At 38.9% G+C, this 24,786-nt stretch overlaps 1 protein-coding gene across 1 annotated transcript in view; it reads right to left on the reverse strand.

The window, feature by feature from the left end:
* Positions 1–10,392, reverse strand: part of AGBL4 (AGBL carboxypeptidase 4) — an 892,605-nt gene extending 882,213 nt beyond the window's left edge. Inside the window, exon 1 of the mRNA XM_084872915.1 lies at positions 10,242–10,392. Within this exon, the coding sequence (XP_084729041.1) occupies positions 10,242–10,275 (34 nt within the window). The 5' untranslated portion in view covers positions 10,276–10,392. The remainder of the gene's footprint in view (positions 1–10,241) is intronic.
* Positions 10,393–24,786: the final 14,394 nt, after the last annotated feature.

Consider the following 24,786-nt stretch of genomic DNA (forward strand, 5'->3'; position numbering starts at 1 on the left):
ACAAATGAGAAGATTTGATTCTTCTTCATAGCTAAGTCATATTCCATTATACATATGCACCACATCTTCTTTATGAAAGCAACTTAGGTTGTTTTCATATATTGGCTACTGTAAATAAGGCTACTATTAATATAGAGGTGCATAAATGTTTTCAAATTAGTGTTCTAGATTTCTTTGGATAAATATCCAAAACTCTTTTGACATCACTCTTAGCAATATTTTTTGTCTCCTCAGGCAAGGGAAGCAAAAGAAAAAAAAATTTTTTTTTAAATGGACTATATGAAACCAAACCATTTTTGTCCAAGTAAAGAAAACCATCAACAAAATGAAAAGACAACTTACTGAGAGAACATACTCACCAATGATAAATCTGATAAGGGGTTAATTATCCAAAATAAATAAAGAGTTCATATAACTTAATGCCAAAAAAATTCAAACAATCAGATTTAAAAATGGGCAGAGGACATGAATAGACATTTCTCCAAAGACAACAAATAGATGACCAATAGATATATGAAAAGATGCTCAATATCACTAATCATCAGGAAGATGTAAATTAAAATCACAATGAGAAATCACCTCACATCTGTAAGAATGGATACTGTCCATAAGTCAACAAACAAGTGATGGCCAGATGTGGAGAAAAGGGAACCCTCATGTACCACTGATAGGATTATAAAGTGATCCTTTATGGAATACAGTATGAAGGTTCCTCAAAAAACTAAAAATAGAACTACCCTATGACTTAGCAATTCCATTTCTGGGTATTTATCTGATGAATTCCCCTTTGTTTTAAATCAAGAGATGTTGCTTTGCTGATTTAAAAATAAAAATAAAAAAGCTATATGTCCATAATTTTGCTCTTTAAAAATAAGTTCATGGATGCCTTAGCTGGTTTAGCTCAGTAGATAGAGCCTCGGCCAGTGAACAAAAGGGTCCCATGGCCGAATCCAGTCAAGGACATGTACCTCAGTTGCAGGGTTCTCCTCAGCCTGGGCCCTGATCGGGGCTCGCACAGAAGGCAATCAATGGATGTGTCTCTCTCACATCAGTGTTTCTCTCTGTCTTTCCCACTCTCTTCCACTTTCTCTAAATATCAATGTAATCCTCCAGGGAGGATAAAAATTTTTTTAAAAAAATGAAAAAATTCAGGGAGAAGGAAGTTAGTGGCATAGATACAGAACAACCATCATCCAGTACCGCTGGAAAACTGGCTGAATGAAGTCCTACAACTAGAGAAGTAAGGAAGAAAGCACACTGAGACTGATAGGAGGTGCAGAGGTATGGAATCAGCTGGTCAGGTACCCACATGTGCCACTTTTTTAATCAGGAGGGAGAACCTCTCTGCAGAGGTTGCCCAGAGGAGCAAGGGGTCCCCAGCCCCACACCAGACCCCAAAGCTAGGAAACGAAGTCCCTATGAGAAGTAAGGATTACAGGCTATAAAACCCAATGCAGATAGGAGCTCTGTAACATAGAGGCTGCTGGAGACCCAGCTATTCCTCTTAAAAGACCTATACCACAAACTGAACTTACAAGGTTCTGCTTCCTCTGAGCTCCAGCACCAGGGCAAGGCTCTAGGGGACACAAACACACATCATGAGAAAATGGATTGTATGGCATCAGAGCAGGAATTTGGGGACAGCTTTCTCACAGACAGGGGTGATCACAGGAATCATTGTTCTGATGACAGGACCTCCGCAGTCGCAGGGCTGACTGCCAGCCATTTCTGTTTGTTATGCCCTGGTGATTCCCTAAGACTCTGGCTCATCCAATTTACAGCCCCACCTTAGCTGTGTATAGCCACTTTTGCATATGGATGGCCTGTCCCTGCTCAGGCTAAAATCTCTCAAACCAACTGCAGCTGGGTCAGGGAGCCCCAAACCTATCAATAAAAGGCCCAAGACCCAGCACCAGCACTAGCCTGCCTTGCTTCATAGCTGGGCCTCACCTGTGCACTTCCATACCCAATACAAAAAGGAGGAATTTGCAAATCTCTCTATAGCTCCAGCTGGGTGGCCCCAGGCAGTAGCTGACTTTGCACCTCCCTGGAGACCAAAGAGCCAGTGTACCCAGTGGTCAGTGTCAGAACATAGCAGATTACAATCTACACATCCATGAGCAACACACTCAAGGGGCAGAGTCAGTGAGCACCAAAGCCCCACTGAAGCAAGTCCTGCTCCATAGGGGTATCTTCTGCACGGCAGCTCTCCCACTGTAGTCATAACTGGTTCTCACAGCCAAAGGGCCTAGAGGTCAATTCATCTCAGTGATACTAACAGCAATCAAGTCTTAACTACAAGACTGTGCTCACAGCCCACAAAGGGGTGCACCTAGAGCTCCCAGCTCAGATCACTGGGGAAGCTGAGCCACTAGGCCCTACACAAGGCCACTCTACCAACTCAAAGAAACATAGCAACTCTACCCAATACATAAAAACAAACACAAGGAGGCAGCCAAAATGTGGAGACAAAGAAACATGTCACAAATGAAAGAAATGGAAGAAAGCAAACTACTGGACATAGAGTTCAAAACCGTGTTTATAAGGTTACTCAAGAATCTTCTAGAAATCTCAACAACAAAAAAAATAAAAATTAAGCATTCACTGACTGAAATAAAGAATAGCATACAGGGATTCAACTGTAGAGGATTCTGAGAATCTAATCAATAATTTGAAATATGAGGAAGCAAAACACACTCATCCAGAAAAGGAAAAAGAGAAAAAAAAATCCTAAAATATGAAGATTAAACAAATATCTTATATGCATATATACATTACCTATGGACCCAGACAATAGGGTGGCGAAGGCCACCCCATGGGGTGGGGTGGGAACTGTGTGGAGAGGGACAATGGGAGGAAAAAAGAGGGATATCCGTAATAATCTCAACAATAAAGATTTTTTTAAAAAGAAATACAAATTGGTAGTTGCAAAACAGTCATGGGGAAGTAAAGTTCGGCATAGGGTATATAGTTAATAATATGGTAATAACTATATATGCCAGGTAGATACTGAAAATAATGGGGGAACACTTTATAAAGTATATGATTGTCTAACCCAGTGGTCAGCAAGCCACAGCTCGCAAGGCACGTGTGGCTCTTTGGCCCCTTTAGTGTTCTAACACCACTTCTTCAAAATAGACTCGCCCAGGCCAAAAACTGACTTCTACACAGTGCCATGAAGTTTCAATCACATTGTACGTGCACGCCCACACATGGTGTTTTATGGAGGAGCCACACTGTAGGGGCCAAAGAGCCACATGTTGCTGGCGAGCCACTGGTCTAACCAATATGCTGTATACTTGAAATTAATCCTATCTAATAAAGAGGGATTATGCTAATTGACCATCAATCCATCACAAAGATGGCTGCACCCACAGCTGAGGCCAAGTTCCCAAAAGGAGCCTTAAGGAGCAATTAGCAGGAACCTGAGGCTATGCCCTCCCCTGCCCGCTTAGGGCTTAAAAAGGGATTTCATGCCTCACATCCCCCCCCCCCCCGCCCCCACCCGGCAGGGCTTGACAGGGGACCTCAAGGTGCACCACCAGTGCTGGGTCAGGGGAGCTCAGGCTACATATACCCCCCACACACAAAACAGGGCTTGACGGGGGACCTGAGGCTGCACCCCCCCCCACCCCCACCCCCCCCCGCCATCTGGCAGGGCTTGACAGGGGACCTCAGACCATGCCCCTGACCTAGTGGGGCTTGACAGAGGATCTTAGACTGTGTCCCCCACAAGGCACATGCCCTGCCCCAGTCTGGGCTGGTAGACCTCAGGCCAGCCCCCCATCCTGGTGCCAAGACAGGGAACCTGAGGCTACGTCCCCTGCCTGGCATGGCTTGACAACTGTGGGACTGGCTGTACTTATAAACTTCTAATGGTAAATGTGCAAAATTAGAAAAGCTGTACATTAGAAATGTGATTGAAACTTGAATATATGTAAGAATTTGATAAGTATGGTTCAAATAAATCTTAAACAGTTTGAAATATTTATTTAAATGCCACACATAATTATTTATATTTATGACAAATTAAAACTTTATAAAACTTGCTTTATAAATATAGCATCAGAATTAAGAAACTTGGTGATTCCCATCCATGATTACTTTATTTTTCATCAGAAGCAGTTTTCTTACATTTAGAAAACTAATATGGGGGGGGGGGGGGGATGGATTTTAAGCCCTTATTTATCATTTTTAAAACCCTGAGGTATTTAAAAGTCAAACTTGATTTTTAGAAAATTCCATATACATAGGTATTTTTTAAATTATATTTCCTAGACTATTTCTTCTCTTTATCATTAAATATTTATAATACTCAAGATAGCTGGCAGTAGTAGTAAGCAGCATATCCACTTTAGACCTGAAATACTTAAGAACCAGAGATTTCTATTGGCCTACCAAACAGGTAACACCTGAGTAATAAAAGGAGGGAAAATGGTGTGTGTGTTTTTTTAAATGGAAGGCAGAAGGAACCAAAGATCTAGAATTTATTCTATAGGCCGATCTCTTCTAACCACAGTAATGAAAGGATAGACAAAGTCTAGAGCAGGAAAAAAAAAAAATCCAGAAAGCTAGAGATTAAAAGTTTACAGACTTTACTAATTTCTAATTTCTTTTAGAGACTGGATTGATACATAAAAAGATAAAGAGCTTGAAAAAATTAAAATCACCAATATAAGAGCATTTATCTTGCTAGAGCAGAAGCAAAGGAATTTATCTATTCTGACAATACTTAACCCTCTTTTTGAAAACCAATTTTATTGAAACTTCTAAAGTTCCAAAGTACGGTATGTATTGTTCAAAGCAGATACGGACAGGATAAGGGTGCTTTTGTTACTCCAATAAGAAAATTCATTCTCACTGTTTTAAGTGCAGAGATAGTGTTTTCAAGGGTGGTTGGCAAAGTTTTTTAATTCCTCCTTTTAAAATATTACTAATGTCTCACATTCCTACCCCTGCCTCCCTCCAACCCGCACCTGATGCCCCAGGCCTTCACCCCATTATTGTCTGTGTCTATGGGCTATGCACATATGAATATATATTCATTGGTCGATCTCTTCCCATCCTTCCCATCCTCCTCCCCTCTGAGATCTATCAATGTGTTCCATAGATCCATGCCTCTGGTACTATTTTGTTCCTAATTTTATTTTGTTCTTCAAATTATACTTACAAGTGTGATTGTGTGATATTTGTCTTTCTCTGAGTGGGTTGTTTTGCTTAGCATAATAATCTCCAGATCCATCCATGTTGTTGCAAAGAAAAGATTTCCTTCTTTTATACAGTCACGTAGTATTCCTTTGTGTAAATGTACCACAACTCTTTGATCCACTCCTCTACTGATAGGCACTTGTACTGTTTCCAGATCTTAGCTATTGTAAATAGAACACAGAGGTACACATATTCTTTCTGATTAATGTTTCTAGATTCTTAGGATCCCAGAAGTAGGATCACTGGGTCAAAGGCAGTTCCATTTTTAATTTGAGGAAATTCCATACTATTTTCCACATTGGCTGCACCAGTATGAATTCCCACCAACAGTGCACATCCTCTTCAGCACTCGTGGTGGGCATGAGGTCATACACCCTTCTGGTTTTAATTTGCATCTCTTTGATGAGTGACACTGAACATCTTTTCATGCCTATTGGCCATCAGAATGTCCTCTTTGGAGAAGTGTCTATTTAGATTCTTTACCCATTTTTTAATTGGGTTGTCTTCTCAGTGTTGTTTTATTAGTTCTTCCTTATGTATTTTGAAAATTAACCCCTTATCAAATGTATTATTAGCAAATATGTTCTCCCATGCAGGGGATTGCCTTTTCATTTTGTCGATAGTTTGTTTTTTTGTTTTGTTTTGTTTTGCTGTGCAAGTGTTTTAATTTGATGTAGTCCCGTTTCTTTGAAAGTACAGATGTACAAATAGTAAAGAAAAATTTCTCACTCATTCTCTCCTTGCTTGAGAAGATATTCTGGTTCACTAATTGGTTAAAACACTCATTGTCTGAGGACCTAACACTTCAGATTTTAAAAAAATAAATGTAAAACTTCGATTTCTATTGAGATCCTTAATTGAAAAAATTTAGCCAGTTAAAAAAACTACTGATCTAGTCACAAAACACATAGCTCCCAGTGACAGAAAAGATATAATCAGTGTAACTCAATTTAAAAATAGTCCTAACTCTGCAAATGTTTATGTAAAACAAAGAAAAATATCTCTTTCTTAGGACCTTATTAAATAAGCCTATAGGAATTAATAAAAAGAGTAACTTAGATCATAATTCCCTCCTCAAAATATAGGGGAAAGTTGTTTTTACAAAGTTAAATCTTAGACTACTTTTATATTAAATTAAAAGACCCACTTTCTTCAGAGAAAAGAATAAACATTAAACCACTTGATTCTGCATCCAGTTCTATAATAAGAGTGACACTAAACTTCATATCAAAGACACCACAAAACTGATATACCTAAACTGAGATAATGCCTTTCAGTCTTTTATAGGAAAGTTCAAAACATTTTCAACCATTTTTATCAAGCTGCAAACATTTTACTTGCATCTCTCATAATCATTGCTATTCTTGTGGTGGACACTGGTAATGACATTAGTAAAACAGAAAGTTAGAATAATACTGCTTTGGATAATATTTCCAATTTTAATTAAAAGTATTTTAAGTTCTTAATGTATTTATGACATTAGAACGCAAGTCCCAACCATACACATTTATAAAGTTGCTTTCCCCCACTACCTAGGGTAGTTACATGATCAGATAAGCTCTTTAAACATTTATGAAGCTGCATGTCTCAAGGAATAGAAAGTATTAATTAATCCAGTGAGTTAGTTAGAAATTATAACTAACTGTACACGTAAATTATGTACATCTTCAGAACCTTACGGAGTAAAGATTTAGTATCACCATTTTAAAGATGAATAAAACTGAGGCTCAGAGAAGCACTATTACCCAGTAAGTGATAAAGTTGTAATTTTAAATCTTATCTGTTTAATTCTAAAACCCATGTCACATTTATTTTGCCATATTTCCTAAAGAGTCGGATACCACCAAATGAAGTTTTAAATGAGCTTATTCTATCATCAGTTCACCAATTCTGTTTGTATTGTATTCAATTTAGGAAATTTTGTTTTGTAAAATATCAAAATTTTTTCCATATTCCCCTACATTTGTGTCAACATCCTCAGCTTCCAATAGCCTAAATTCAAATATTTGAATCATAAAAATGTATAGATAAAAAAATGTTTCATTCATTTGGACCACAAATAGTTATCAAATGCCTACTATGCAGCAAGCCTACGTTAACTGCTATTATTTTGTCTCTACTACCTATCACTAATTTACTCCATCAGTATATAGAGATGTCTAAGATGAGAAACTTCATTAACCCCATATTAGAGTAATTAGAAACAAATGAGCACTTATTAATACATTTGTCTGAAAACTAAGGTATGTATTACCTCTTCCTCTACATATGAATATTGGTGTTATTTTAAGTTCTGAGGTGTGTCATCCCCTCCTATCATTAATGAGATTTTATATCCAGGAACTAAAGCCAGGAGACAGAGTAGAGTAGTCCTATCAGTATGGAAGTTAGAGCCAGGAGTACTTGGGTTATTATTGGTTGTGAAATCTTAGCTACACCACTTAATCTTTCTGAACCCTAATTTTCTCAGATGTAAAACTTCAATAATTATATCCCCTTGCGAGAATTTTGTGAGAATTAAACAAGATATATATATAAAGAGTCTGAAAGAAACAAATGGCAAAATATTAGCTTACTGAAATAACTAACTTTAATTTAAATCACTATAATACCTGATTATTTATTTCACCCACACTATGAGTTCAGTAATTATTTCTATGCCAGCTCAGACTTTTCGTGTTCATTCAACTGCCTTGTCAATCTCTCCACTTATTTGGATATCTCAAAGATAACTGACTCAATATGTCCAAAACCAAACTCAGGATCTTCCCTCTCAGACCTAGGCCAGGTTCCTTCCAATGCTCCCTATCTCCATAATAGTACCACCAGCTATCCAGCGGCACAAATTAGAAAATTAGAAGTATGCCTGATACTTCCTTCTTCTTCACCTCCATTTTTCATTAAGTCCTATTAATTTTATCTCTTCAACATTTCTCAATTCCTTCTCTCCATCTCCACTGCTACCTTCTAACAATTCTCCGTATGTCCACTCTTGTATATTCTGTGCTTTCCACACTGTAGCCAGAGTTTTATATATTTTTTCTAATCATGTCAAGGCACCCACTTAAAAACTGTCTATGGCTTCCTATTAGTCTTAGAATTTCTTTTTTTTTATTTTATTTTATTATTTTTTCAATATATTTTATTGATTTTTTTTTGCCCCCCTCCCTAGTCTTAGAATTTCTTAATCAAAATTTATATCATAGCTTGTAAGACCCTGCAAGATCTGCTTCAGTTTACCTCTTTTTTCCTCCTACTGCCCTCTGTCCTTTTAGTTCCTTAAATAACAACTCATCATGTTTCCTGCTACCTTAGGGTTTTTGTACATGGCTTTCCTCTCCTGGCCCACTCTTTGCCCTTCTCTTTATTTACTCAGTCATGATTATAACCCCACTAAAATGCCATTTCTTCAGAGAAAGCTTGTTAAGCCTCTAGATAATATCAGATCATTTAGTTATTCACTTAATAATACTTATTAATAACCTACTCTATACCAGGTACAGTTCTGGACATGTGGAATTGGTAAAAACAGCAAAGACACTTGACTTCATGGATCTTACATTCTGGCGGAAGAAGACAAGCAATAAGCAATAAAAATAGTAGGTAGATTAAATAATATATTTGAAGGCAGTAAGTCTATGGGAGGGTTAGAGGAAGAACAAGATAACAAAATTACAAGCAGGGAGTTTCCAGTGCCTAACTTGTTTCCTAGCATAGAGTTAGCACTCACTATTTATTGAGTAAATGAATGAATTTATTGAGTAAATGAATGAATAAAGGAATACTCAGCGTGTTCAAGTTATGAGAGAACTTAAACTATGAAATGAGTAGAGGAACTACTTTTTGGAAGAAACAAAGATGCCACAAAAGAAAGGGAAAGCATGCGGGTCTTGGGAGATAATGGTCGCTTGAAGCATTCTTGATAGTTTCATAGTTTCTAGTTCCAATCACTGAATGGTCTTACCAAAACCTCTCTCCCCAACCCCTAAGGACTGGATAATTCAAATGGGTCACTCTTGTAACCAAAATACCTAATCAGGACACATATACAAGATCATGTATACCACTTCTATCACCCACCACCACTCATTTCCCCCAAGCCACTGCTTTTCTACACACACCCAGTTATCCCTTGTATTGAGGATCCAGTTCTTCCATCCCCCACCCATTTTAGGGACAAACTCCTTCTCACATACACACAGGACTTGCTGTCTTCTATAATCCTGTAAGACTTAGGTCACTATCTCTCCAAGAGCAGCCCTATCTACAAGGGGGTCACCTCAGGAATAGGATCCTGGGTCTCTCTTCTTGTGAGTATTCTCGCCTCTTAAACACTTCTCTTCCACCCATAGGATTCTGAATGACCCCCTTGGATTCTGAATGACCTTCAAGCTCACTGATCCCCATACACACTCGGGGGGCTCCAGCCTCCTCTGGGAGGGTTCCGAAGGACTGGAGCTCTTGTCCTTGTATGTACCCACATGAGGTTACTTTTCTCTGTGACCAGGGGCGACCCTAAGGCACTAGACTTCCTCAAAACACCAATACCCGGTGGTGTGTATGCCCCCTTCCATGGCACTGCTTGGTTATTAAGGAACACTCCTCTTAGGTACACCTGCCTCCTCAGAATCAGAGCCACTCTCCCCAAACCATGCCCCTTTGGAGGGCCCTCACATTTCCCCACAGGGTCCTATATATATCCTTTCCCCATGACACAGCCTACCCCAAGGATGAGCCCCCAGCGGTCCTGTGCCCTCCCTGAGGTCCCAGCCCTGCCTAGGTCCGTGTTCACTCAGGGGTGTGCACACTCCTCCGTACAGCCCAGCGCCACCAGGACCCCGAGGTCCCCCGCTGGCCGCTCCAGGGGCAGGCTCCTCCCTTGACCCCTGACCCCGAGGTCAGAGCCCCATGGAGCACATACAGGGCGGCGGCGCCTCCTCAGGCGCAGGGCCACACGCAAGTCCCCGGTCCCCTCAGGGCCCAGGACTGAGGTGCAGCCTCGGTGCTTCCCCTGGCCGAACGCCCCCACAGACCTGCCTCTAGCGCCGTCTGGCTCCGCTCCGCCATTTTTTGCCGTCCCTCCGCCTCTGAGCCCACCCGAAAACCGCGGGGCAGTGGGGAGCGGGCGGTAGTATCTGCGGGCCAAAGGCAGCTCCGCTCGGGAAGACGCGGCGCAGCGGTTGCCAGGGCAACGGGCTTCCGACTGCAGGGTGACGGGCGCGTGGCGAGGCGGGCGGGGGTGGGGGGGGGGGCGGACGGAGGGGAATGGGGGACTGACAGGGGAACGGCAGGGCGGGAGGGGGCGGCGCTCACCCGAGGTCCCGCCCCCAATCCCCTAGGTCCCGCCCCCTAGTCCCCAAGCCCCGCCCCCTCGAGGCCCGGTGTCCTAGGGGCTGGAATTCCGCTCCTGTTCTTCCCTAGGCCATGCACCCTGGCTACTGAGCATGCGCCGCCGCCCCCTCAGGGGCACGAGGACCTGAAGTGCTGGCATGGCCTTCTAGGCTTCCTGGTGCTGACCACAGGACTGGGTGGGCTGGCTTTTCTCCGGGCGCTACTCAACTTTGGGAGCTTGGGAAAGGCTTCTTGATTCCCAGGCTCTTTTCCACCTGACCCACAAGGTGCCTGGCCTGGTAATGCCTTCAGCTGAAACGCCCCCTAAGAATCAGTGATTCTGTGCCCAAACACTCAGAGGTCCAATGTTCCTTGGGCATCACTGTCCTGACACTTATGGGTGTTTTATGCAGTATTCACTTCTCTTTTTCTCAGCTGATGGTGAGCTCCCCTGATGCCTGGGTCCATCTCTTCATCTTTGTACTCAGCATAGTGCTGTCACCACTTTACTCTCCCTCTCGGGAATTGCACCCACAGTATGAGGAGTCCTGCTCTGTTCTTGAAAGAAGGCCTACATGCTGGGAAGGGGCCATGAGACCGTATCTCAAGGCCTGGCCTGGTGTCAGCACTGATAACTCTTTCTGGGGCATAGTCCATGGCCTCTCTGGAAGCATGCTCAAAAATTCTGACTCTCCAACAAGCTGTAGGAATTAACTTCATTGAATACAGGAAGATGGACAAAGGGAGTCTGAAGAGCCAGGTTTCTATTCGAACTCAGACCTCAACATTAAGTGCTCAATGTTTGTGGAACGGAAAACGATTCCTAAGTTCACTACTGCACATTCCTACCGGTTTTACTGAGCACTTAATTTTTCAACAAGTGCCTTGCTAGTTAGGCCCCCACTCCTCAAGGGTTCACGGAGAAAGGAAAAGAGATAATGGCTTTGATAGAGGTTAAGTAGTATTCCAGGTGCTACAGGATCATAGAGATGAAACTAAATTGGAGGTTGGGAGTAATCAGTGAAGACGTATGAGAGGAATGGATTCCCTAGCTGAGACTTGAGGAATGAATAGCTGTCAGCCAGGCAAAGAAGAGGAGGAGCAGCTGGGGAAGGGCTTGGGTGCTGGCAATGTGTTTGGAAGGTAAACACATGAAACCACAAAGTGTGCTCTAAGTCATAAATGGGGTGATAGGTTAAAAAGGATTTGACAAGTATAATTCCAGTAAATACAGAAGCCAACACATTTTAGAATGATTTGCTTAAACATTCCTTGATCTCTCTTCTGAGACAGACAGTGTGAAGATTCTGAAGATAAAGAGGTGAATATAACACTGTCCATGGTTCTTAGGACCTCACAGTCCAAAAGGGAAATGAGATTTAATCGGTAATTATACCCTACTATGATTAGTGTTCTGGTAGAGGAAAAGCATGGGTGCCTGTGGGAGCACAAAGGAAGAGCACACAATCAGCCTGGTCGAGGGGGATGGGGGTAGGTAAAGGGATGGTCAAGGAAAGCTTCCTGGAGGGGAGGGCATTTGATTTTCAAGGCCACATAGGATGAAGCTGGGCAAAGAAAATAGAGGTACAGGGAGAAAGGAGAAAATGTGTATGGGGTACTTGATCCTGAAAGTGACAGAAACCCATTGACAGGTGTTTAAGCAGGTCAAGGAGCTGGTCAGCTGCTCTGAGTGCTATGTTAGAGAGTAGATTAGAGCCAGGAAAATTGGGAGGCTATGTATTAAATACTCTCTGTACAAGTGTATGCATCACCTAAAGGTTCTCATCAAATGATAATTTGAAAAGTCAACAAATATTTTTGTATAAAACTGCACTGTTCAATGTATCTTAAATAAATTTTAAAAATCAGTTACTAAGTCAGATTAGCCATGTGACTAGTACTCAATAGCCACATGCAGCTAGTGGCTACTGCATTGGACAGCATATACAAGGCAGGGCAAAGGTAGGCTTACTATTGTTTGAGTGGAAACTAATACAATAATTAATAAATGATAATACAAGAATAAACTCTTTGATTTGCATCCTCAAAACTGTAAACCTACTTTTGTCCCACCCTGAATACAGAGATGGACACTGCAGAAGGTTCTGTTAGACAACATGGATAGATAAATGCCACCTTGGTATCGGAAATGGAATGCTTGGGAAAATCAAACCCTGAAAGAACTAGGTTTAGTTCTGCATCAACTCCTCTTCAGGGAGTAGTGCAGAAGAGAGGGTAGACTTCACTCCTGCAGGAGTCCTCAGAGACCTCCATTTTGTTGTGTGAAATAGCACAGCCTGGGAAGTGAGATAAAAATGCCTGCCCCCACGTGGGCCACGCAAGTTGGTTTTCCCATGCTATCATTCAGAATGTCCCTGGGTGGTCTGCCTTCCCCAATGATCTCCTATGGTTTTTGTCTCCATAGACAGCCTCCCCACTGCCACAGAGCCAGGGTGCCTTCCTTCTGACAAAATAGTCCCTGTAGGATTCAATCATTCCCTATGTAAACACTAAAGTAACACCTTTCATGTTACTTTTATGCATTGAGTTAGATGCAGTATGGAATAAAACATTCAAGTTATAATCGCATTTCTTAAATGTACTAACTCATTCAATTCTCAGAGCTACATTGTAAAATTGGTATTAATGTTATCATCCTATACAAAAGGTGAAATTGGAATGAATTTAAGAAATGTACACAAAGTCCCTCGGTGAGAAAGTAGCAGACCCAGGGAAGTCTGGAATGATGCTTAAGAAATTCATCTATGTTATCTCATGTCATTCACATCAAAACCTTGCCTTTGATGTTTACAAATTAATTGGGAAGAAAAGATTAACACATACAAATCCAGTTTACAATTAATTTCCAAACATTATGGTAAGAACAATGATGCAGATATGCTCAGAAATGTGTAGGTACATCAAAGAGGGATGCCATTGCTGGGCACCAGGGAAGGTTTTGTGGGAATATTGACCCTTGAGCTGAGTATTAAAGGGTGAGGCAGAAGGAAAGCGGGAGAGGCTGTTGGTTAGCCAGATGAGGTATAGGGTGAGGAAAAGAGAGGTGAAAATACTTACTCTTTAATAAAGCTTCTCATTTGTATTTCTACTGTGCTGATATTGGTTTGGCATTCTAGAAAAGTTATCAGTTTTTTATTATTTGGCTTATAAGATTGTTAAAAAATAAAAAGGGGTCGCCCTAGCTGGTTTGGCTCCGAGAATAGATCATTGGCCTGTAGACTGAAAGGTCCCAGGTTCGATTCAGGTCAAGGGCACATGCCCAGGTTGCCAACTTGATCCCTAGTAGGGGCTTGCAGGAGGCAGCCGATCAATGATTCTCTTTCTATCTCTCTCCTTCTCTCCCTTCTTCTCTGAAATTAATAAAAAATATATTTAAAAAAAAAAATAAAAGGGGGAAAATGTCCTGCCTTATGCCACGGCTATCAAAGAATTATCTGAAGATTTTTTCTTGACCTGGATAAAGTATTGAAATGTTAAAACATTACTGAACTCAAAGATAAATATTCTCATGTTGAAAAGAAGAGAATCAAATGATGCAAAGTCACTCTGACCAGAATGATCTTTCTTCAGATATCTCCCTCACTGACTGATTTCATTCAGGTCTCATCACAAATGTTTCATTATTGGAGATGTCTTCCCTGGCAACACTGTTTAAATATTTCATAGTTTTTATAGTATTGTGAATGGTATCTTATGTTCGATAATTTTTTTATACTTGCTTTGCTCATGTAGACAAATGCTATTGATTTCATAAGTTATAATTGTAAAATATACTGAACTTTCATATCACACCAGAGGCCCGGTGCATGAAATTTATGCACTTGCAGGGGTCCCTCAGCCCGGCCTATTCACTCTGGCAGTCCAAGAGCCCTCAGGGGATATCCTAAGCCAGCAGTCAGACATCCTTAGCACTGCTGCAGAGTCAGGAGAAGCTCCTGCCAGCTGCTGAGTTCACCATGAGCCTAGCTCAGGGCTTCTGGCTGAGTGGCACTCCCCCCGTGGAAGCATACTGACCACTAGGGAGCAGCTCCTGCATTGAGAGTCTGCCCCCTGGTGGTCAGTGTGTGTCATAGCAACTAGTTGTTCCACTGTTTGGTTAATTTGCATATGAGCCTTTTATTATATAGTATAGTTTTTTTTTTTATTGTTTCAGATTTCCTTTAACCCCTAAGAAAAATCAACAGCAAAATGGTAGCTATACTTTTAATGTTTCCTGAATTATTGCTTTGGCCAGAGCCTTTAGTATTGTGTTAAAAAGTAGTTTACCACTGGGATTCTTGCCTTTTTCTGATATTAAAGAAACTGCATGTAAAGTTTTTCCATTAAAAGTAGATTTTGAAAGAAAGTATTGGTCAAATTGAGGAAAGTTTTAAGGAATTTTTCAATTAAAAATTGATATTAAATTTTAAATTAAAACTTTTGTTTGCATCTACTAAGATAATCATGTGTCTTTTTCTTCTTTAATGTAGTGAAACAAATGGATAGACTTTCTGATATTAAAGCATATTTGCATTTCTGGAATAAATACTATTCTATCACAGTTTACTTTCTTAATGTATTATTGAATTCACTTAGTTATTTTATTTAAAATACTAATATATGTGTTATAAAATAAGATAGGCCATCTAAGCTGAAAGAATCCTACGGAGAACATTTTTTTCTTATTTCAAGTTCTTTAATGGTTACTATCTTATATTTGTATTTTCCTTGAGCCAATTTTGGCACTTTGTATTTTTCAGAAGTATATCAATCTCATGTATGTTTTACGTTTTTATGTTACTCTTTTTAAAATCACTTTTGTGTCTGTATATATTTCCTTTTTTTTTCCATTTTGAATTTCAATTTCAAAATCAACAGTATAAGTCCACATGAGAAAAATATACAGTGGCTTAAACAAAATAAAATATTTATTTTTTCTTAAGTTGAAGGAGTCTGGAGATACTTCAAGGCTGTTATGATGCCCTAAGTGTCAGGAATCGAACTAGGTGTGTCTTGGTACTCTAGCTTGCATGGTTTCCATCTTTGTCCAAGATGACTACTGAAGTTCTGGCCATTACTTCTTGCTGGTTGTATTTCAGGAATGTCTTCTAAGAGTACATACATGTTACATCCCATTGAGAATTTGCTCACAAAAGGATTCTTAGCTAAAGAAAAGATGGAAAATGAATCTCTGTTATGGGCAGTTGTATAGCCAGATTAGGGCTGGGTACATAATTGGCAGGGTCCAGAGCAAAATGAAAATGTGGGGCCTCTTGTTCAAACATCATTTAGAATTTCAAGGTGGCAACTTCAGAGCATTAAATTAATCTCAGGAGTGTCTGGGCACTGCACAGGTCACAGACCCATGAAACTGATCCTAGCCTCAGGCGCTCTAAACATTGGGATTCTCAATTTAATGAAGAGGAGGAGAAAAACAAATTCTACAGAGGAACAGCTGGAAGTCTATGCCTCATTATTTAATTTAATCATTCTGCCTTTGTTTTTTTTTCTTCTGGTTTCTTAAAGTTTACTCTGTCCCTAGTTTTTAGTTCCTGAATTGAACATTTAGTTAATTGGTTTCCTACTTTTTGAAAAAAATGTGTTGCATATTTCCTTCCATGTACTTAAATAAGTATTATTGCCATTTTACAAATGAGAAGAATAAGGGCAAAGAAGTTGAATAACAAAGTCAAGCTCAAAGAGTTAATAATTGACACAGTTGGGGCACGAGCCCAAGCAGCTTGTCTCTAAATGCCATGTTTTTAACTATTAGTACAATGTACTATCACGCTACATTGTGTATACATTTTAATTACACCTGTCACTGAGTTATAACTTACTTTCTTAGATTTCTCTTTCCAATTGTGAAAACTTTTATTAAATTAAAAATGTTCAAGTCTAAACTATAGTTTTTAGAGATATAGGCTTGGGTGATACAACCATACAGAAACACACAGAAGTGATCATTGTAAAATTAGGTAGGTAGGAAATTGTGATTAGGATAGGGCACATGGAGGGATTTTTACTGTATAGTGCCTAGAAAAGTTCTGTTGATCTGCTTGGTGTTATAAAGATGTATGCTTTATAAGAACTCATGAAGCTATACATTTTTTATTTTATTTTACAGTAAAAGAAATGTTTTTCTGTTTAAAAATCACACCACCATCTTAACGATTTTTCTTCATATTCCAGGTTTAAGACTGCCAATAATGTATTATAACAATTGTCACTATTTAATAAGTTTTATTCTTATTTCAATCTCACAATAGTTCCCTGAAACAGACTTTATCCCTACTTTACTAACCAAGAAACAGAGAGAAGTCATGTACGTAAGTTGCCTGATGTAACACAGCTAATAAGTAGAAGAGGTAAGATTCAAAACAAATCATACTCCAAAGTCTATGCCTAATTATTTAATTTAATCATTTCTGCCTTTATTTTTTTCCCTTCTAGTTTCCTTCTGATTTACTCCAAAGATCATGCTCTTCATTAATATATTCCATTAGTTCCCAGACTTTTCCATATTGAATTCTCAAATCATATCGATAACATAAAGGCACATGGACAGAGTAGTGTATCAATGATAGTGGGGGGGGGGGTAGGGATGTATCTGGAGGAGTCAGAGTTGGTATTGGCTTGAGGAAACTCAGTCTAGTGGAAAAGACATTGCTGCAATTTAAACTGAAAAACCTGTCCCATTATTAGCTCCTAATCAGGGTAAGTCATGTTATTACAGAAAATGTAATTGGCATGGACACTACTCTGGGTAGCAAAGAGGAAGAGCATTTGACAGCTGGTCTGGTGGATGGATATGAAATACAAACCAGCCGAAACCAGTTTGGCTCAGTAGATAGAGTGTCAACCTGAAAAGTCCCAGGTTCGATTCCGGTCAAGGGCATGTACCTTGGTTGTGGGAACATCCCCAGTGGGAAGTGTGGAGGAGTCAGCTGATCAATGTTTCTCATCAATGTTTCTGGCTTATTATCCTTCTCCCTTCCTCTCTGTAAAAAAAATAAATAAAATATAATTTAAAAATTAAAAAAAAAAGAAATGCAAACCAATGCTTTCTTAGCACAGTCATTCCAAGGGGTACTGTTCTGAAAGGAGCAAAGATAAATACATGGCAATAGAAGGAAAATTTTTATTGTGTCCAAGAAATATGAGCATCACACACCTCATCTTTGGTGAGGTGTAATTACTTCTTAGGTGAACTAATGAGGAAGTTAATAGTGATATCCTTCTCTTAGGAATAGGCAATGACTGAGAAGAGTAGGAGCTGAGGGAAAACTGGCCCAAACCAATTATACACAAAGTTCAGAGAGGTAGGTTTTCTTTCTTTGAATATAAAGAAAGAGTAGATTCCCAAAGCAGGGAATGAGAGCATAGGCCTCAGGGATTTGGAAAAAGATGGGGTTAAGAGGAAAGGTCAGGGAAACTAAGAAGGGGAAACGGTCCCAAGGATGGAAATTCCTACATAGGCCACCCTCTTTTGAAGGCTCATTGAAAAGTTTCACTTTTCCTATAAAAGGGACTGCTAAAGATGCTGGGTTCTAGTCTCTATTTCTCCCACTCCTTGTGAAAAGCTATCCCCATAAGAAACTTTCTATTTTTTGTGTAGTTTCTCATTGGGGTGAGATTAATAGGGTTAGGGACTCCAAAAAGGGTCATTCTTTACCAAGCCCTTGATATTTAGTGACTGCAGTGGAGAATTCATTATAACTATATATAAATTTATTTTTTAATTCAGATATAGCACCATGCATTTAAAAAAAAAATATATATATATATATATATATATATATATATATATATATATATATATTTTTTTTTTTTTTTTTACAGAGAGGAAGGGAGAAGGATAGAGAGCTAGAAACATCGATTAGAGAGAAACATTGAACAGATGCCTCCTGCACCCTGCCCCCCACCAGGGATGTGCCTGCAACCAATATACATGCCCTTGACCGGAATTGAATCTGAGACCTCTCGGTCCACAGACAGACGCTCCATCCACTGAGCCAAACCAGCTTTGGCAACACCATGCATTTTTATGCCATAGTTTCTCCACTTAATGTCATTTCATGAGAATTTTCTCATGCCATAAGGTATTCTTTGAAAATATTATTCCTGTTGCTGCAAAATATATTAGATTTTAGGGATGCATCATAACTAATTAAACCATTCCCTTCTTCTTGGCTATTTTAGTCAAACAAGTCCCATTTTTTAAAATATATTTTTATTTATATCAGAGAGGAAGGGAGAGAGTTAGAAACATCAATGATAAAAGAGAATCTTTGATCAGCTGCCTCCTGCATGCCCCCTACTGGGGATTGAATCCACAACCCAGGTATGTGTGCTGACCAGGAATCCAGCCTATGAACTCTTGGTTCCTGGGGTGATGCTCAACCACTGAGCTACACAAGCTGGGCCTACATTTTTTAATATTATAAATAATGCTGCAGTGAACATCCTTTAATATATGCCTTTGCTCATCAGCTCTGATCTTATCTTTGGTTTGAACTTCTAGATATTAAGTCTCTGAGTCAAAGGGGATGAACTTTTCAAGACTCTTGAAACATGTTGACAATTTGTTTTCCCCCAAAGATCTCATTCCTTTATGCTCCCACCAGTAGAGTGTGCAAGTGCCTGCTACATAATACCCTTGACAACTTTCTGGCTGTGATCTTTATAGGGGGGAATAAGGAGGCGGGGAGGAAATTTTACCAATTAGCCAGAACACATGAAGTGATAGAGCTTAACCATCTGCCAAGAAGAAATTTGAGAAGTTTGGTTTAAGCGTGGCAAACCTGATTGCACTTGTCACAAATGGGGCACCTGCAGGCAAGGGAGGGGAGGTTGTTTTCAACACTTTATTTATATCAGGAGAAAAGGGTTATATATCTCAGACTTCATGTCTCTTGCAAGAGAGTATGTAGTAGGAACCACCTGTACTGAGTTTTCTGTGGTTTAATGGAGGAACAGATCAAGATCTCCAATTTCCATGCCCTTAACTGGTACTTATTTATGGGATATTTTGGAAGAAGACAAAGTAAGGTATGAACAACTAGTTCATTTTAATGATATTAGATGACTTGATGGTTTAAACTTCTTAAGAACTAAAACAAAAGACTTGGAGCTAAAAGACCCTAAAACAACCATTTTGCTAAGTCCCCCAGTGTCATTAAGATTAGACTTTCTTAGTGATCTGACAAATACTTAAACATACTGAGCTTGAAACTGTAGTCAGGCTGTTTCTGACTTCTTCAAGGAAGATGTTTATGTTGAACAAAAGTCCTAGAACATCATTTTCCAGGACTCAAACGAATAAAAAGTGTTAGCGATCTAGAGTTACATGATAGGAATGGTGTGACAGTTTCAGAAGAGATTCACAGATTATGATGCCAATGGACCTAAATTTTCAGAATTGCTGTTAGGATGCATATCATAGAGGGTGTCCAAATTAATAAGCATCTCTTCTATTAGTTTTAGGAGGAAGTTATTGATATGGAAAGTTAACTGTGTCCAATAAAAAGTCATAGTAAAATTGTGGATGCAAATGTATAAATCCAGAACTATCTGGAAATTTATGGCTATGTAATAAAACACTAGATTATATCTTTTTTCATAAAATATGCAAAAAGAAAGCTGAATATCATAGTCATTAATATAAATCTGTAATTAGAATTGCAATGTTCTCTGATTTATACACAGCACTGTTTTCAAGAATAGTGCAGTCTGATAAAAACTTATATTTTCACTGAGTTCATCAAAATAGATCAATGGCTAATATTAACTGGGCCTAAAAGTATATATATTTCTTTCCTAATTAATAAATATGATTAATTTTTTTAAATATTTATATTTTAATGCATCTTAGTTACATATTTTTGAACAACCTAAAGTTTTTACTGTCCATTATATTATAGAATGTGATATGTAGAGGTGATGTACTATGATATACATAAACTTCGAAGTGTAATATGTCTAGGTACAAATCCTGGCTCCATCAGTCCATAGTTTTTTTTTTCTTGGCCTTTACTGTCCAACATGAGCTAGCTAGGCCTGACCTTCCAATTTCACCTGACTTGCTGTGCTCCAGCCACCCAGGTTCCTCCAGAACCTCAAGCCTGTTTTCCTTTTCCAGCCTTCATTGTTCCCTTTGCTTAAACTGCTCTTCCTGGTATCTTCACATCATTTGCTCTCTCACTTCATTCACGTCTCTTTTTCAAATGTCACCTCCTCAGAGAAAACTTCCCTGACCTCTAAATCAAAACAGCTCCCACTTTCATTCACTCATTATCATACAACCCTACTTTTTTCATTACTATCTAAAATCATACTTAATTATTTGCCTACTTATTTATTTATCCCTCTCCCCTCCCCAGTAAGCTATATGACAGCAAGAGCCTTCTGGCACTAAGTTGGTATTTAATAAATAAGTTGAATGAACAATTGAATAAATGAATGAACAAATGAAAGCTATGCTAACTCTCTATACAAATACTTGGGGAGTACACAAAAAGTACACCTAACCTAAACTTTCAGCTGAATTGGAGCATGATCAAAGGAGATTTTCTAGAGTAAGGTCAAATGTGAATTGAGTTTTGAAGGACACATAGGGAAGAAGAGAAGGATCTTAGGGAAAGGAAACAGAAATGTGAGGAGCAGAAGGTAAAATAGACACAGCTTGAACACTTGGGAAATTGCAGATAATCTGGAATGACTCAACAATAACAGCAGAAAGTGGTTTCTTTTTTTTTTTTTAATACATTTTATTGATTTTTTACAGAGAGGAAGGGAAAGGGATAGTTACTGGTAGAAACATCTGTGAGAGAGAAACATCAATCAGCTGCCTCCTGCACACCCCCCACAGGGGTTGCTACCGCAACCAAGGTACATGCCCTTGACTGGAATCGAACCTGGGACCTTTCGGCTCTATCCACTGAGCCAAACCAGTTTTGGCAGAAAGTGGTTTCTATATGGTTGAATGAGTTGGGTATAGACTCTGAAGCTCTATAAAAGATTTGAGCCCAAAGGTGCTAAAACCATCCTTTCTTGCCCAGCCCCCATGGCTCAGTGGCTGAGCATCAACCTATGAACCAGGTTCAATTCCGGTCAAGGACATTCCTGGGTTGCAGGCTGGATCCCCAGTGTGGGGCATGAAGGAGGCGGTTGATCAATGATTCTCTCTCATCATTGATGTTTCACCCTTCCTCTCTGAAATTAATAAAAATATTTTTAAATTAAAAATCAATAAAAACATCCTCTTGGTAAATGCACCAAAAGGTGATCAAAATAATCTAGAATTTCCTTCCAGGATAATTTTCAGCAAGATGAAAAATTAAAAACAACATTTATTAGGGAGTTCTCTTTTTTTAAAATTCTCTGTGCCCTGCACCTACCTGCCACACCTACTCTCCAACTAAGATCTGACAGAGACTCAAGCCAGCTACCTATCAGAACATCTAATGAGATCCATGATTATAAACCAGATTCTCTGATGGGATTAGAGACAGATATTTATATGGTGAGTTCATCTTACATAGCTATATTAAAAATATCCAATAACTGCTATTGTTGCTATGTGTACCTTGGAAGATGTTTTAACTGGTAGTTCCCCCACTTCCACCTGCCTCACAATAACTGATTGCAAAAGATACACTTTCACATGTATATTTTTTCATGGCTCCGACAATTACCATTTTAAGAGCCACGTGTCTTCTGTATTTGGAGGGAGAAAGGATACATGTTGCTTTGCAGCAGGTAAAATGGTACAAACAAAAACCACATCATACTACAAATAGTTTGTAATCCAAAAGCAAGAATGGGCATGCTATGGAACACTGCAGAACAGTACCCACACAATACAGGCAGATGGAGCATCATATGGCCAACACAACTGGAATTTTTTGTAAACTATCCCCAAAACATTGCTGGTCTTTGAACACTTCCCCGGTTCAAAGTATAGAACACCATCTATTATCACTAAACTCTGAAAAGCCCAATGAGATGTTTAAAGTAGCCTTGAGTAAAGGTCATATTCCAAAAGTGTGCAGACTTAAAAAATAAAGTTATCTGACAGGAAGCAAACTACTGTCTATGCATATCACACTCTCCCCTCAAGGGTAACACATTCCAGAACCTTATTGTCCGAGGCAAATACAATTAGTTGACTTGTTCTGATAAGATGCTACTAACCAATGCTTAAATAAAGATCTTAGGTAGCATCATTTGATGGCAAGAAGAAAAGACTTTAGGAATTATTCATTTGGCTATGTTCATCTACCAATAACACCCTAGTGCTATGTCTGACTGCTTTGTTGCTAACATTTGGGGATTGTAAATATAGAGGTAATTGTGATGTGATGGAAAAATCATTGGGATTAGAGTCAGATCAGCTTTTGATTCCTAAAAAGTCACCTCATCTTTCCAAACTTTTCTTAACAGTAAAATGGGAGTAATTAATTGTATCTACTTCACTAGACTGTTTAGAAATTAAATGAGATAGTAGACATTAAGACATTTCCTAAACCAGCAAGCATCAGACCAATGTTAGATCTTGTTATATAGCATTCATTGCTTCTCCTAAATTCCCATGAAAACTCTTCAAATGACTCCACAAGCATTTTTATTTGTTGTTTTTAATAGATTTTATCTATAACTGTTTTAGATTTACAGAAAAATTGAGAAGATAGTATAGAGACTTCCCATATACCTGTACCCAGTTACCCCTAATATTAACATCTTATATTAGTATGGTACACTTGTTACAATTAATGAACCAATATTATGAACTAAAATCCAAATTTTACTCAAATTTCCTTAGTTTTCCCTAATGTCCAATATCCCATGCAATATACCACATTACACTTAGTTGACATATCTACTTACATTAGTCTTCACTTTGACATCTTCTTAGACTTTCCTTGTTTTTGATGATCTTCATAGCTTGGGGAATATTGCTCAAGTATTTTGGAGGATGCCCCTCTATCGCAATTTGCCTGATGTTTTTCTCATGATTGCACAGTGTTTATGGGTTTGGGAGAAGATGATCACAGAGGTAAAGTGCTATTTACATCACATCATATCAAAGGTACATACTATCAATATGATTATGATATTAATGTTGTCCTTGAATATGGACAGTATTTGCCAGATTTCTCTACTGTAAAATTACTCTCTTTCCCTCTTTCTGTTCTTTATTCTATGGAGGAAGTCACCAGATACAGTCCACACTTAAGAAGTGAGGAGTTACACTTCCCCTCTTTGGTTTTATTTTTTATCACCCCCCACCCCCACCCCCGCAAAAAAAAAAAAAAAAAAGCGCACAGTATTTCCAATGGCACAGAGCTTGGCCACTCGCAATAAGGATTGTCGGGGCTCAAAGATATTTCAAAAGAATTGAAATGAGCTCACGCTTTTTTGGAAGAAAACTATAGTAAGAATAGTTTTCTCTCTGTGCCTTGAAAATCAGTCATTTCCTATTTTTTAACTGAAGGGGAAAAAATGTGTTTACTTTGTTAGATTGGCCATTGAAAGCTTGAGGGAGCCTGTCCTCGTTATATAGTCCTATTTTTTTTTTTCTACTTTCTTGTCTGCACTTTCTTTAAAAGGAGAGCTCATGCATTCATTTCTATTTTAGATTTTTTCCATCATGCTACTTCAAATATGTTGCCTGTATAATTTTCTGAGATAAAAAATTAGAATTCAATCTTCTTTCTGAGGGAATATTACCTTTGAAGTTCAGGGAGGCAACAGAATCAAAGTGAAATCTACAATTTACTTCCTTACAACAAATTCTCAAAAGATAAAACTAACAAGATACAAAAGGAAAAATCTGTTTCAAACTGATAATAAACATGCTGTAATGAGTAGAAATGAAGAAAACATGAGGAAGTCATGAATAAAAGTTACTTGCTTTACTTCTGCATATCCCTGAACCTTAACGATGCAGGGAAGCCAAAGTATCCAAATCTCCAAGGTCTGATTCAGCCTTTCCTGGGCAAATTTCATTTCTCAAATGCTAGCTTCTGTGGCAGAATAAAAACACAGTGAACATACAATTACATACTATTACAATTAAAATTGACACAAGGAATTTAAATGGACTAAACTAAGTCAATAATATTTGTTTTAAAACTATATGAAGACAGGTAACATTTTTCTAAAGATAATCATGTGGATACACAATCTCGCCATTTTCCCTCTCAAAAATATACACATATCCAGGAAAGAAATTTGGCATTCAGA

The sequence above is a fragment of the Pipistrellus hanaki genome (genome assembly GCF_964339955.1).
Source record: "Pipistrellus hanaki genome assembly, chromosome: 2".
Classification (NCBI taxonomy): Eukaryota; Metazoa; Chordata; class Mammalia; order Chiroptera; family Vespertilionidae; genus Pipistrellus; species Pipistrellus hanaki.